Source organism: Mauremys reevesii, linkage group 21 (assembly GCF_016161935.1).
Source record: "Mauremys reevesii isolate NIE-2019 linkage group 21, ASM1616193v1, whole genome shotgun sequence".
NCBI lineage: Eukaryota > Metazoa > Chordata > Testudines > Geoemydidae > Mauremys > Mauremys reevesii.
Window position 1 is genome coordinate 14,869,203 of NC_052643.1, and position 12,903 is coordinate 14,882,105.

At 44.7% G+C, this 12,903-nt stretch overlaps 1 protein-coding gene across 2 annotated transcripts in view; it reads right to left on the reverse strand.

The window, feature by feature from the left end:
* Positions 1 to 12,903, reverse strand: part of PLCH2 (phospholipase C eta 2) — a 303,870-nt gene that overhangs the window by 21,505 nt on the left and 269,462 nt on the right. For both annotated transcript variants that reach the window (XM_039509130.1, XM_039509129.1), the window contains 8 exons: positions 9,045 to 9,137; positions 7,792 to 7,892; positions 6,361 to 6,458; positions 5,314 to 5,496; positions 4,721 to 4,828; positions 2,575 to 2,699; positions 1,120 to 1,204; positions 317 to 463 (listed from right to left, as the gene is read on the reverse strand). In XM_039509130.1, the coding sequence (XP_039365064.1) occupies positions 317 to 463; positions 1,120 to 1,204; positions 2,575 to 2,699; positions 4,721 to 4,828; positions 5,314 to 5,496; positions 6,361 to 6,458; positions 7,792 to 7,892; positions 9,045 to 9,137 (940 nt within the window). The remainder of the gene's footprint in view (positions 1 to 316; positions 464 to 1,119; positions 1,205 to 2,574; positions 2,700 to 4,720; positions 4,829 to 5,313; positions 5,497 to 6,360; positions 6,459 to 7,791; positions 7,893 to 9,044; positions 9,138 to 12,903) is intronic.

Below are 12,903 nucleotides of genomic sequence, written 5' to 3' on the forward strand. Positions count from 1 at the left end.
ACCAGTGTCCATACAAGTGAGAACTTCTGGACACTGAGCACCTTTGAAAATCTGACCAGAGGAGGTTAAGTGACTTGGTCATGGTCACATGATGAGTTAGTGGTAGATGTGGGTACAGAACCCAGGAGTCCTGACTACCCAGTCTCCTGCTCTAGCCACCGGCTCACAACAACTCCCCAGTGCAGATGCACATCTGTGTGCACACGTGGTAAAGCTACACTGGGAGATATTTTCCTTGTCACAATAAAGGAATTTTATAGAACAAGGCCTCAGCCAATCGATCCTGTATGTCATCAAACAGAGAGCACGGCCTTACCTGGCATCATGCTGGTAAAAGCTATCGTCCTCTGGCCAATGAAATCCCGCCCAATTGGATCATGATCCCACACCAGAAAGCGAACCAGCGCAATCTCTGGCATGTGCACTGTGAACACCAGAGTCTCCTCCCACATTGGATTGAAACCTGGGAATTGGAGAATCAGCTTTTGTTATTTATACTGCAGTAGCACCAAACAGCCCCAGCTATGGACCAGAAGCCCATTTAGTCCTTGCTATGTTGTTCTGAAGATACATCAATTCCTACATAGTAATGGTCACTCTAATCGACCATAAAGGCTTTGGTTCTGTATTCCTTGCACATCCGGAACTCCCACTCCTATCAGTGGGAGCTGCAATGGTGTAAGAAACACAGGATTTTAATGTCTCTCAAACATTTTTATCTTCTCCGAAGGTCCACCGAGTGGCAGAACAAGGAGTGATAGACCTGAGAAGTTGCTGGCTTCCAGTCTCCTGTTCTGACCACTACCCCTCTCTAACGAAGAGGAGTGTGATATAAATAAACAGATTGATCTGTGTGTCTGATCTCATTGCATCAAGACTGTAATTACACAACACTCCCTTACCTAGGCCATGATTCAGCAAAACACATAGGAACATGTGTAATTCTCATTGAAGTTAACAACACTTAAGCATGTGCTAAATGCTTTGCTGCAATGGGTCCCAAGTTTGGCCCATTTTGCCTCCATGTGACAAAATGACCCTTCAAACGTCATGTCCAAGTGTGAACTAGATGGCAAAAGTGAAACAAAAACCAAACAAACACCCAAAGCACGATCTTACCATTGTCATCAACTACTCTAGTTTGCTCTTTGTAGCAGTCCACTGGTAACCCTATAATCTCTACCTCTACAAATGGATCTATAATCTGGAAAAGAGAAAGGAAAGAATATTTTAAAAAATGAAAAAAAGAGAGAAATCAAGTAATATCCTTATCTTCACTACACGGGCATCACACGCTATTGCAGATGAAACAGGCAGGGTCATATGGGTAATTTGCCGCTTAGCTGCTAAAAGATGTAGGACTATCTCACATTAAAAAAATATAATAACCTTCATCGTCGTCATCATTTGACCACTTCCCCATCCCAAAGAGCTTTCCCTCTGCGCACACCAGACAGACACAAGGTGGGGAAAAGGGAGACTATTATCCCTGCTTCACAGATGGGGACCTAAGGTACAGGGAGATTATGTGACTTGCCCAACAGGGCGTTTGTGGAAAGCAACAATCCAACAATTCAACCGCACACCATCCTGCTGCTTCTGGCCAGAATCTTCATTTGGATTATGAAAGCCACTCCAGCCTCACACCTGGATTAGGACAGCCACTCCAGCCTCACACCTGGATTAGGACAGCCATTCCAGACTGATCCATCTCTCAACACTAAGCATTCAGGGAAAGAGTATTTCAAAGTATTCGTGCCAAATCCAAGCATTTCAGAACCACTCAGAGGTTCGGTTCTAGTTCTAATGGGCTAAAGGCTCGCGGGGAAGTCTTACTTGGAGCCAGTTGTTCGGTCTTCACATTTTTCCTGAAGACTAATGTTTAATGAATAAAGCCACACTGGCCATACTCCACAAGCATTCGATTCAGAACAGCAGAAGAAATAAAAAGCCCCAACACTGTCAAGAGGCTACATTTTTTGCTCATTACGGGCTGGCTGATTTTGCTTCAATCAGAGTTGCCAGAGGCTTTCAAAGAACAAAATAAACTGCCACAAAACACACACACACACACACACTAAGCCAAACCAAAGCAAAGCAAAGAGGGGGCGAGTAGAGAAGGCACACAATGCGCTGTGCTGGGGAGCGGGAGGCTGGGAATAGCATTCACACAGGCAGAGGACAAGAGGGACCCTCAAGTAGCTTCATTTGTCTTGCTGACGAGCTCAGCAGTTTTGTGCACTTTTAGGGGACGCAGGGTTTTGCTGGCTCTGTTTGGGAGTTTAAGAGCACAGCAGTGAATAGGGACCCGTCACAGTGATCGAGTATCTTAGCTTTTCCTACACATCCTAGAGGCACCATATGAGAATAAGGCAAAACAGACTAGCTCCACAATGCTTAAGGGAGGAAAGGCACCTGGTGCTCTTGGAAGCTAATGAGCTGCATGATATATTCGAAGTGAAGCTCAGTGTTTCCCATAGAAACAAATGCAAAAAGTTAAGGCCTTGTCCAGAGCAGCTCCCAGACAGACCCTCTGAGATATGAGAGCCTCATCCCCCGCTCAGCATTCCCCACCTCTCCTCTGTCTCCCAGCATGGAGTCCCGGGGCTTCGGTAGCTGCTGCCCGCTGATTATCCTCAACACCAGCTGCTTCTTCAACTGACTGGGGAGCGGGTCTTCAGAATTTGGGTTAAAGACACCTGTGGGGGCAAGAACAACGTAAAGGAGGACTGGCACTACTTTATGGATGGTGACATTTTCCTCGAGCTCTTCCGCTCTCTTTTCCCTGCTTATCTGACTCTACAACCAGTTGTTACAAACTGTACTTAGGAAGATGCCCCACCTGGTCCCCTCAAGCACTTACAGGTACAAACATCCAAAAATGCACCTCAGTCATTAACATCTTTACAAGCAGGTAACACACTGGCACAGCATTTTGGATACTTTTCAGCATAGGGAGCACCAAGGACAAGTGAATTGCTTACAAAGGCCATTGGAAAGTGCTTTAGATGCAAACATCGCATGTTACCAAATTAATCACCGGGTAGTAGGTTACTGATCTGGTGGCACGGAGAGGTGGGGCCAAACCGAAAGTTGGATCTCAACAACCCATAATTTTGTGTGGTGGATTTCACACAAGGGCTGTTTAATTGCAGTGTAGACGTTCTGGCCTGGGCTGCAGCCTGAGCCCTGGGACCCTCCCACCTCGCAGGGTCCTACAGCCCGGGCTCCAGACTGATCCTGAATGTCTACACTGCAATTAAACAGCCCCTTTGTCCAAGCCCCGCGAGCCTGAGTCAGCTGTTGCAGTCCAGCCACAGGTTTTTAACTGTGGTGTAGACATTCCCTCTGTGACTTAGAAACCCAGGTCCTGCTGACTTTCAATAGGACTCGTGGCTCCTACGTCACTCAAGTGGTTTTGAAAACCCCACCCCAAAGTCTGCTGATTATTATGACAAACAATTATATAAACCCACATGCAGCAGGACCAAGAGATGGGTCTCCTGTGCGGGCTGGGTCCCAATCCCTGTACCACTTTGGATACCCGGCAATGCTATTCCAGCTTTATTTACTGCGGAATCTCTCCAGTAGGATGACGTTTGGTTCCCTGGGCTGTGTTTTGTGGATTTAGATGGAGAGCAATTTGTCACCCCTCAAGGCTGCAGAGCCTGCCCAACTTACATTTACCTGTCAGCTGATTCTCTTTAACGAATCCCAATTTAGAGCAAGGACAGTGCTGTGGGGGTTTGTGAATTCTTGCCTGACTTGGCTGGGCTGAAGGGAAGAAGATGGTGCCTTACAGAGTGAAAGCCTTATAGAGATCCAGGAAACAGGTATTTGATATACTGATCCCAACCCGTCTATCACTGTGGATGCGAGCAGTGGTTAGTGTGTAGTGGCGGGTGTGTAGGTTCCTTGCTGCAGTCATGCATACTAAGACACCACCCCTGGAGCAATACAATCCAAACTCCATTCAGGGGAAAACCTCCACAACTCCAGCCGATCGAAATCTGGACGCTGTAGAGAGGATGAGTCTTTCTCGTGTGTGGGGAGATATGGGCCTCATTTAGCTTTCACTTATCTGTGACTACCTTAGATGACGTTTCATGTGCCTATAAAAGCAACAAAGAATCCTGTGGCACCTTATAGACTAACAGACGTTTTGCAGCATGAGCTTTCGTGGGTGAATACCCACTTCTTCAGATGCAAGTGGTGGAAATTGCCTATAGTTACACACAGCCCATGTGACAGTACACACAATCTCTGCTTTCAAGAAATATTAACCAATAGTCTATGGTGCATGTATTGGGGGAAAATTAATCCATCCCAATGCCTTCAGAGACACCTAGGGATACTGGGCCAAACCTGCTCTCACTTGCACCAGTGTAATTCAGGAACAACTTCACTGATGTCAACGGTGCTCACGCCAGCGTAAGAGCAGAGTAAGGCCTGACGTTTCAAAGGGCTTCCTACAGCTGGAGGAAAGCGCCCAGCAGCTGTACACGTACACTCCCCTACCACTCGCACGACTTCGGAAACCACTGGAAAAATCAAGCCCAAACATAACGAGTTACTGACGCTACTGCTTCCATTCCCATTGCTTGCTGGCACATCCCACAATGCATAGCAGTGCCACGCATCTTTCCCGCATAAAGTACCGGTCCCACCCCCAGGAACCTTCCTCTCCCTCTGCAGTCCTCACTGGCTGGCTTTTCCTTACCTTGACACATGCACTTCGGTTTGAGGATATAGCCACAATTCCCATTGGCATTGAACTTGGCCCGGTTCAGCTGCAGCATTCTCCCCTCTGACTGATAGTTTAATGCAACTGTTGCAAAGAAGGACGCAGTGACATTAAGTCTGTTGAGAGCATTCACAGGCAATAAACCTATGTATGTTTTAAACTTTGTTCTCTGGTGACAGAGAGACAGAGATGTTGGAACAGGGACTCTCTTCTCCTCGTAAACCCAAGATAGCACAGTTCCAGGGACAGAGACTCCCAAGAAGGGTCTTTCCTCCTGTCTGTAGGGGTTCTTGCATGTGGGCAGGAGGGCATTGCTTTCCATGTCTCAGCCACCGGTTGCCACTAGGCATATGCATACTCAAGGCTTCCTACCCTAGAGACACAGACAATACCCCAGGTACCAAAGACCCAGATGTCAGGAGAGTTGGATGATCAGGTAACCCAGGGGTCTTTGCTGGGGCTTTCTGTTAGGCCTCTCTTTCAAAGAAAGATTCTGGGACCCCATTCATGCATGAGATTTCCACCTAGTTAAAAAAAATAAAATAAAACAACACGTCCTTTTTGCTTACCCATCTGGCAGCCGGCGTTCCAGAAGGGCTGGGGATTGTAATTGCTGGAATCTACACGATAGGAAGACGGGTAGATGCGGGACAACTGGTGTTGGTTGAAACGCAGATATTGTGCTGGCTTTTGCTGGAGTATCTGGTGGGCCTTTGTCTCGCTGAAAGATGAGACCTGCCAACTGGAAGAGACTGCAAGGAGAGAAGAAAGTTAGAAGGGGATGACTTCCCCTTAAAAACAATCCCCTCCAACAATATCCCATCAGTTACTAATAATTCTCTTGAAAACGCAACCTGATCAGATATGGTTTTCTCTCTCTTCCATCACCACATTTTGTTTCATGCATGGAAGAGTCAGAGGTGGGAAATCCAGGTCAGGTACAATAAGTGATCTGAACCATCACACAGAACTTGACCTAAATCTTTTAGGTTTGGGGATGGCTTGAGGAAAGTTTAAGTCCCCTAATCCCTCAATATTTCTCTCTGCTACAGGTGGCATTTGGACTTCCTGGTTCTGCTCAGGATCAGGTGCAGAAAACATACAAGGAGGGCTAAAATCCCTAAGCAGTTGCATTTTGCAGAACCAACTGTTTTGAAGCAGCACCTGAACTTTCATATACTTAGCCAACGTTCTGAAGATTTTCCTATTGCTTTGTAATGAAGATTAAAATTTCTCATGTAGTGATTCCTCTCCAAAACACCACAAATTCTAGTTGGGAGCAGCATAAATGTCCTTTCAGAATTGTCCTGCTTCTTAAAGTGTAAACTGTCATATAGCAGCCTTTCTAGCAATTGGCAGTAGCCAATGGGTTCCTACATCATGTGGTTATTTTTATTCACTTTAATGAAGTTCCTGCATAAATCCAGATTCACATTGCAGATTCCAAGTCTTAACAAATGATGACTGGTCACTTTGAAATGACACAGATTTATTGCATGCAGCTCTACTGTCAAATTCCTCTTGGAATAAAGCATTTATAATCAAAATTAGGTGCAAGAACATAAACCTTCCATGCCAGTTTCCAAGTTCTATGCACAGCAGTTAGTTCAACCTACTTTCAGTTTCAACATCATGGATCCCAACAGACTTTGTATACTTCACCAGGTCAGAGAGAGCCCGGGAAAGCTTCATTGTTTTCTTCTGTCTGCTCATCCTGGGTGAATAAAACAAACCGTTTCCCATAAACTGATCAAGAGGCGAATTCCCCCCCCACAAAACTTTAGTTTTTTAAATAACTGGCAGGGTAACGAAATACAGGGAGGAGTCTCTTCCAATAAGGAGTGCTGCTATGCCCATTCTGTTCATTCCTTCTGGGGCACCTGGCATTGGCCACTGTTGGAAGACGGGATACTGGGCTAGAGGGACCTTTGGTCTGACCCCGTATGGCCATTCTTATGTTCTTATGCCATAGTTGTAGGGACACCACATGAAGACTCATTGTAACAGTACAGGCTTCTGGTTAAACCAGCGCTGGAAGCACACAGAAAGTCTGTCAATGGGTGTTGGCTCCTGAGCACCTAAATCCCTTTGGAAGATGAGACTTAGGCATCACAACACTGAGCACAGCAATGCCTAAATAGCTTTTAAAATTTGGGCCAAAGAGCCTCATCTTCTTGTACGTTAATGGCCAAGAAAAGACTTGAACTTCTGGCTAAGAGTTATAATTTAAGATCTGATCTGTTCCAGATACTCTATGCTGCTAGGCAGGAGGTTGAACTGTGGACCTTCCCTTTAAAAGGTCTTTTTCACCTCCAACTGATAGGATAGGACAGTCCTTAAAGGACGTATATTTTAAATATCAAAGAATTTGGTGCCCTGATCCTTCCCATTTGCTTCAGGTAAACACCACAATGTGCCGAGTGGGTTTATGATCTCAGCATGGAGCTCTGTGACAATGCTGCTGGCTGCTCCACTGGCATTTTTCCAACACACCCTCTTCTGCCCTCCATTCAGCTCTCCTGGTAGCCCCAATAAATCTCCCCTACGCATCCCAACCTGATTTCCATCTGACCTCTTGCTTCCAGTGTCTGGAACCCATCAGATAATCTCATAAAAAAAACCTTTGGCTTCAGGTGTTTTGAAGAGATAATTTTCAAAAGCAAAATCAAAGCAGCACTTTGACTCTTTGGTGCAATGCCATTTAACAAATTAAACAGCCATGGGCTTCGTGCGCTCACCACAAACCCCCTGTGCTACAGGAAGGCTACCAGGGCTAAAATGCTACACCAACTTAAAAGACATCTTCACACTGGAGCTTGGCGAAGTAGCGCAACCTCAAGCCAGGTCTGAACAACATGTCTGGCTCAGTCGTCCACTGACAAATTAGGAAGAGCCATGTCAGGAGAATAATCTGATGATGGAGCCACAAACATTTTGGATCTACCTTTACATGGGCTTCCCATCATACGGTTAGAGCTCCCAAACTTGCTACACTTGTGTACACACCTCTGTAGAGCACTAAATTGCCAGGATTCCTTGTTACCCACCTGCTATAATGCACCGCGCCCCTGGCTAAGTTTCCTTGACAGTCTAGGTCATCTTCACCTTCCTCCAGGCTGGATGCCTTTTTCAATTTGCTTCCTTTTTTCTGCATAAAGGAAACAAAACCATGGTACAAAACTGGCACCACTGTTCAGCAGAGGCTTATGTAAACATTTAAAGCGTGGTGTGTGTGAAAAATAAAAACAGATTTAGCCATGTGTGCCTGAGTGCTAGGAGCAGAGCAGAGCAGAGCAAACCTCCTGGGGTTTGTTCTGAAAAGTTGTGTGCAGGGGAGCAACGAAACAGATGTCTGCAAAATTCTAAGTGGGTGCTAGAAAAAGAAAAGGGTGATAAAAGAGCGAAGCCTTTGCCAGAGGATGGATCAGCTAGTCTGGGGTTAACCATTCACATGCAAGCGAGCCATATTGGTGGTGCAATTGCATATGGTGGCAAATAATTCTGGACCCAGATTTTCAAAAGTGACTAGAGATGTATGGGCACCCAACTCGAGGGACTTTAAAAGGGGCCCAGATTTTGAACACGCGTTTTGTGAAGAACAGGCCCCTCAAGTTGGGCACCCAGAGTTTTAGTCATCTTTGAAAATTCTGGCACAGGAGTTGATCCAGGCCAGCTAGATTTTAAAGCCACACCCGTCAGACTAGCTTCTGAGCAGCTGATCAGGCTGCCCCATGCAATTCTGCTTCCTTCTTTCAAGGACCATGTTTCCTCCAGGGAATGGGAAATGGTAACCTTTTACTACAAGAGACGGCACTACGCCAGAACTGATCTGTGCACACATGGACGAGACAGCCCGGGGTTAGAGCCTTTCATAATGGACTAGAGATGCTAGCATGAAAGGTGCTGTCTAAAGGGGAATTATTATTAGTGCTACTATGATTACTATGATCAGAGAGGGCGTGAGAAAAGGATTCGCTTGTTCCATTGTTACTCGAAGTCACGTTGCAATAAACTGCTCTACAAGAGTTTAAATTAACCTTACTGCTTTTCAGGTTGGATCTGATAGCCTGAGATTGTCAGCATTTGACGTGAACTTAAGCAAATTGTTAAGAATAAAGGTGACTGGTCGTCCTGCCTGCTTGGCCATTGGAGTGGGACTCTGTCAGACTGTGTGTATTATATCTTCCTTCTCTCTCTCTCCCCTCCCCCTCAACTCCTGCCTCTCCCCCCCACACACACACATCTGGGATCTTAGTGCTTCTTCTGCTACCCAGTGCAAGTTATCTGTTGAGAGACTAACCTTGCGTTTGGAAAAGCTGCCCATCAGCGATCGGCTGTACCGTTTGTTGGTGCTTGAGTCTTCCCCAGATTCCACTTCGTCCTCAAGTTTGTTCTACAGCAAGAAGAGAGCATGAGAGACTATGAAAGGATAGCAGACAGGACAGCAGTGCTGCAGAGAACCACACTGAAATACATCCAGAAGTTTGAAAAATTCATCCTAAAACCTCAACATAACTCAGATTTATAGCAACATCTCCCCTGCCAATTCAATGCAATATCTTTGAAGTCAGCAGCACGATCTTATTAACTGCTCTTTTCTGCTGACGTAGTCACAGTCCATGGGCACATAAAGTACCCATGCACCAGTCTCTGGTAACTTCATTACGTTGTTCATTGTGGCAAAAACTGGGCAACAAACTGTGTCATGCACCAATATTTGATTGTTTTGCAAGGCAGACACTGATGGGATTTACTTCTCTCACAACAGCTGAGCTGTCTACTCTTTAGGATTAACAGGATCAGGTCAAACAATTCTGCTTATTGTTTGAGTGGCTGTATTTTTGCTAGGATGTGTAATGATAGGATACCTCATAGTAAGGAAGAGAAAAGAATCGTCTTATGACTCTAAAGGGAGGTTCTTCACTGAGGCCACTGGATGCAGACAAGAACCTGGGGTTCTCTGTCTCCCTGATTGGCTCAACACAGTCTGTTCTGCCTAGTGCAGTCCCTGCCCTGGACTACACTCCACGATCCATTGCAAAACCAGCTAGGTTTAAACGTATGCCCAAACTCAAGCCCTAGCAAGACTTGGGAAGCAGAGTTCTGTTTCTGAGCCTAGCTTAGCTTTAGTTCCAAGATGCTTACTAAGTAACCTGTCTAGAACATTTCTAATTTGCATGTAACAACCTTCCCTAAGCCCTTTGTGGCTAATTATAAACTCTGAAGTGGCAGTGCTTCAAGTTCATGCAGCTTAGTCAGTGGGCTGAGTACATTTTTATAAATAACTGTTATTATAAAATTAAAACTGTGAAATAACAGAATAGACACTTTTTTCTTACACAAAAAAGCCCAAATTTGATAATGGAAAACAAATTCTGTTTGCTCGAAAGAAAAAAAGTCACCTGTGTATATTTCACGCTCCGGTTGCTCTGTGCTGTAGCCAGAAAAAAAGCTCTGTGTCTCTGACAATGCTGCTCACCTGGCATCATCATTAACTGTGTGCATTCAGCTATGGAAGCTGAAGTCATTAATAAACAATTTATACAGAAAGCTAATAAAATCCAACAAAGTAGATTGCTAAACACCTTTTCCTCCATAGTTCCAATTTGCATTTCCAAAGACTGCCACACTCCATTATTCATGTGCAATGAAAGATTATCCTCCTGTATCAAGCATTCACTATAAAAATTGCTAATAAAAATATCTCATCCTTAAAAAGCAGAAAGATGCCTCTAAATGGACATCAACAGGAAAGACATTTTTCTTCATAAATAGCTTTTACATAAACAACGCAAAGTACCAACAAAGACCCATGACAAAGCATTACAACAGAGGGAAACATGCTTTTCCTTTCTATTTTCTTAATATTCTCAGTCAAAAGCAAATCTTGGAGTGCTGTAAGAGTGGAACAACTCCAGTGGAGTACCTCTGGATTTATAAGCGCCCGAGAGCAGACTCTGTCCTGTCTCTGGGTGCAGACAAAAAGAAACCAAACAGCACAGGTAGGTAAAAGTACAGTTATATAGTATAAGCAGGGTTGCTGGCATATCTTTGGCCAATGAAGATAGGGGACATTAATATCCTGAGGCTGAAATAGGGAGGATATGCCTTAGGGGCATTCATATTGGTCCTTACATGTTATGTCACATGACTGAAATTTGACAGGACTCCACTATATGAAGTAAGCCTTGTCTTTGCTTCATTCTCTTATTTCCAGTACATATTTTGCTGCTCCTGACACATGTAGTCCCACTGTTCAGGGGTCCCTCTAGTGCAGCAATGATCATGGCAGCAAACCAAGCAGTGGGTCACGATGAGCACAAGGAGAAAGATGGCGACAGGCAGGAACTATTCTCATGTGTCTTTTGATTTAACCAACATTTGCTGGTTTGGATGCATCTTTATTTCACTAGTAAAAAACTGGTGTATACCAGATAAAACCTAAAGCTTACACTGTGCATTAGACCCATCAGCTGTGGTCAGCAAAGCGCTTTCACATCCAACTCAATGCCAACCCAACAGCTTTCCAAAACAGAGAGGGGATAAACTTCGCTGGATAACCTAAAGACACCCAGGGTGCCCTGCAAACCAACTGAAGAAATCTAAAATGCTCCAAGTTATATGGAAAAATCCTACAGAATTGAGTAGTGATGAAGCCAATAGGGTTGATCTAGAACTATAAAAATGAATATCAAATTTCAAATGTAAGCTTGGAGCATTCTATAGCTTACATGGAGAGAATTCTTTAGAAAGCTTCACAACCCCCCAGAGAACAGCTATTTTCTATTAAAATCTACAGGACAGTTCCCTAAGGGAGGCTTAGACTATCCTCACTCTTAATGCAGCACACAATAGAGCATGGGTCGGCAACCTTTCAGAAGTTGTGTGCCAAGTCTTCATTTATTCACTCTAATTTAAGGTTTCGTGTGCCGGTAATACCTTTTAACGTTTTTAGAAGGTCTCTTTCTATAAACTATTGTTGTATGTAAAGTAAATAAGATTTTTAAAATGTTTAAGAAGCTTCATTTAAAATTAAATTAAAATGCAGAGCCCCCCGGACTGGTGGCCAGGACCTGGGCAGTGTGAGTGCCACTGAAAATCAGCTCGCATGCCGCCTTCGGCACGCGTGCCATAGGTTGCCTATCCTTGCAATAGAGTTTTCCAGGCTAAGAAAGCTTTGTGCCTCTAGAGGGCACTGGTCCTACACACAGAAAGCTATGCCACTTACTGAATGGCCATTGACGGTGTGAGGGATGAGGTGTGGGGGCACGAGACCATGCTTTTAAAAAATAAATGTCAAAGAAAGAAGGTCTAGGTGGGTGAGGTAATATCTTTTACTGGACCAACTTCTGTTGGTGAGAGAACAAGCTTTTGATCCACACTGCGCTCTTCTTCAGGGCTCGGAGAGGTACTCAGAGTGTCAAGACAGAACAGATTGTTTAGCATAAGTAGTTAATACATATTTCAAGGGCCCATTCCCGGTGAAGTGGCCCATTAACACCACTTGTGTAGCTTGAAAGCTTGTCTCTCTCACCAGCGGAAGTTGCTCCAATAAAAGATATTACCTCACCCACCTCGTGTCTTTAATATCCTGGGATCAACCCTGCAAACAAAGAAAGAAGGTATCCAATTACTGGGATAACCAGGAGTCCGGTGGCACCTTAAAGACTAACAGATTTATTTGGACATAAGCTTTTGTGGGTAAAAAACTCACTTTTTCAGATGCATGGAGTGAAAATTACAGATGCAGGCATTATTATTCTGACCCATGAAGAGAACAGGAGTTACCTCACAAGTGGACAACCAGTGTTGACAGGGCCGATTCAATCAGGGTGGATGTGGTCCACTCCCAATAATTGATGAGGAGGTGTCAATTCCAGGAGAGTGAAAGTTGTTTTTGTAGTGAGCCAGCCACTCCCAGTCCCTATTCAAGCCCAAATTAATACCCACGAAAGTTTATGCCCAAATAAATCTGTTAGTCTTTAAGGTGTCACCGGATTCCTTGTTGTTTTTGGGGCTACAGACTAACACGGCTACCCCGATACTTAATTACTGGGATAGCCTCTCTTAGGTCTGACCTACATTAACTTTCAAGAATCTCTCTCCTCTCTAAACAAGGCCGGCTCCAGCTTTTTTGCCCCCCCAAGCGGCGAAGCGGG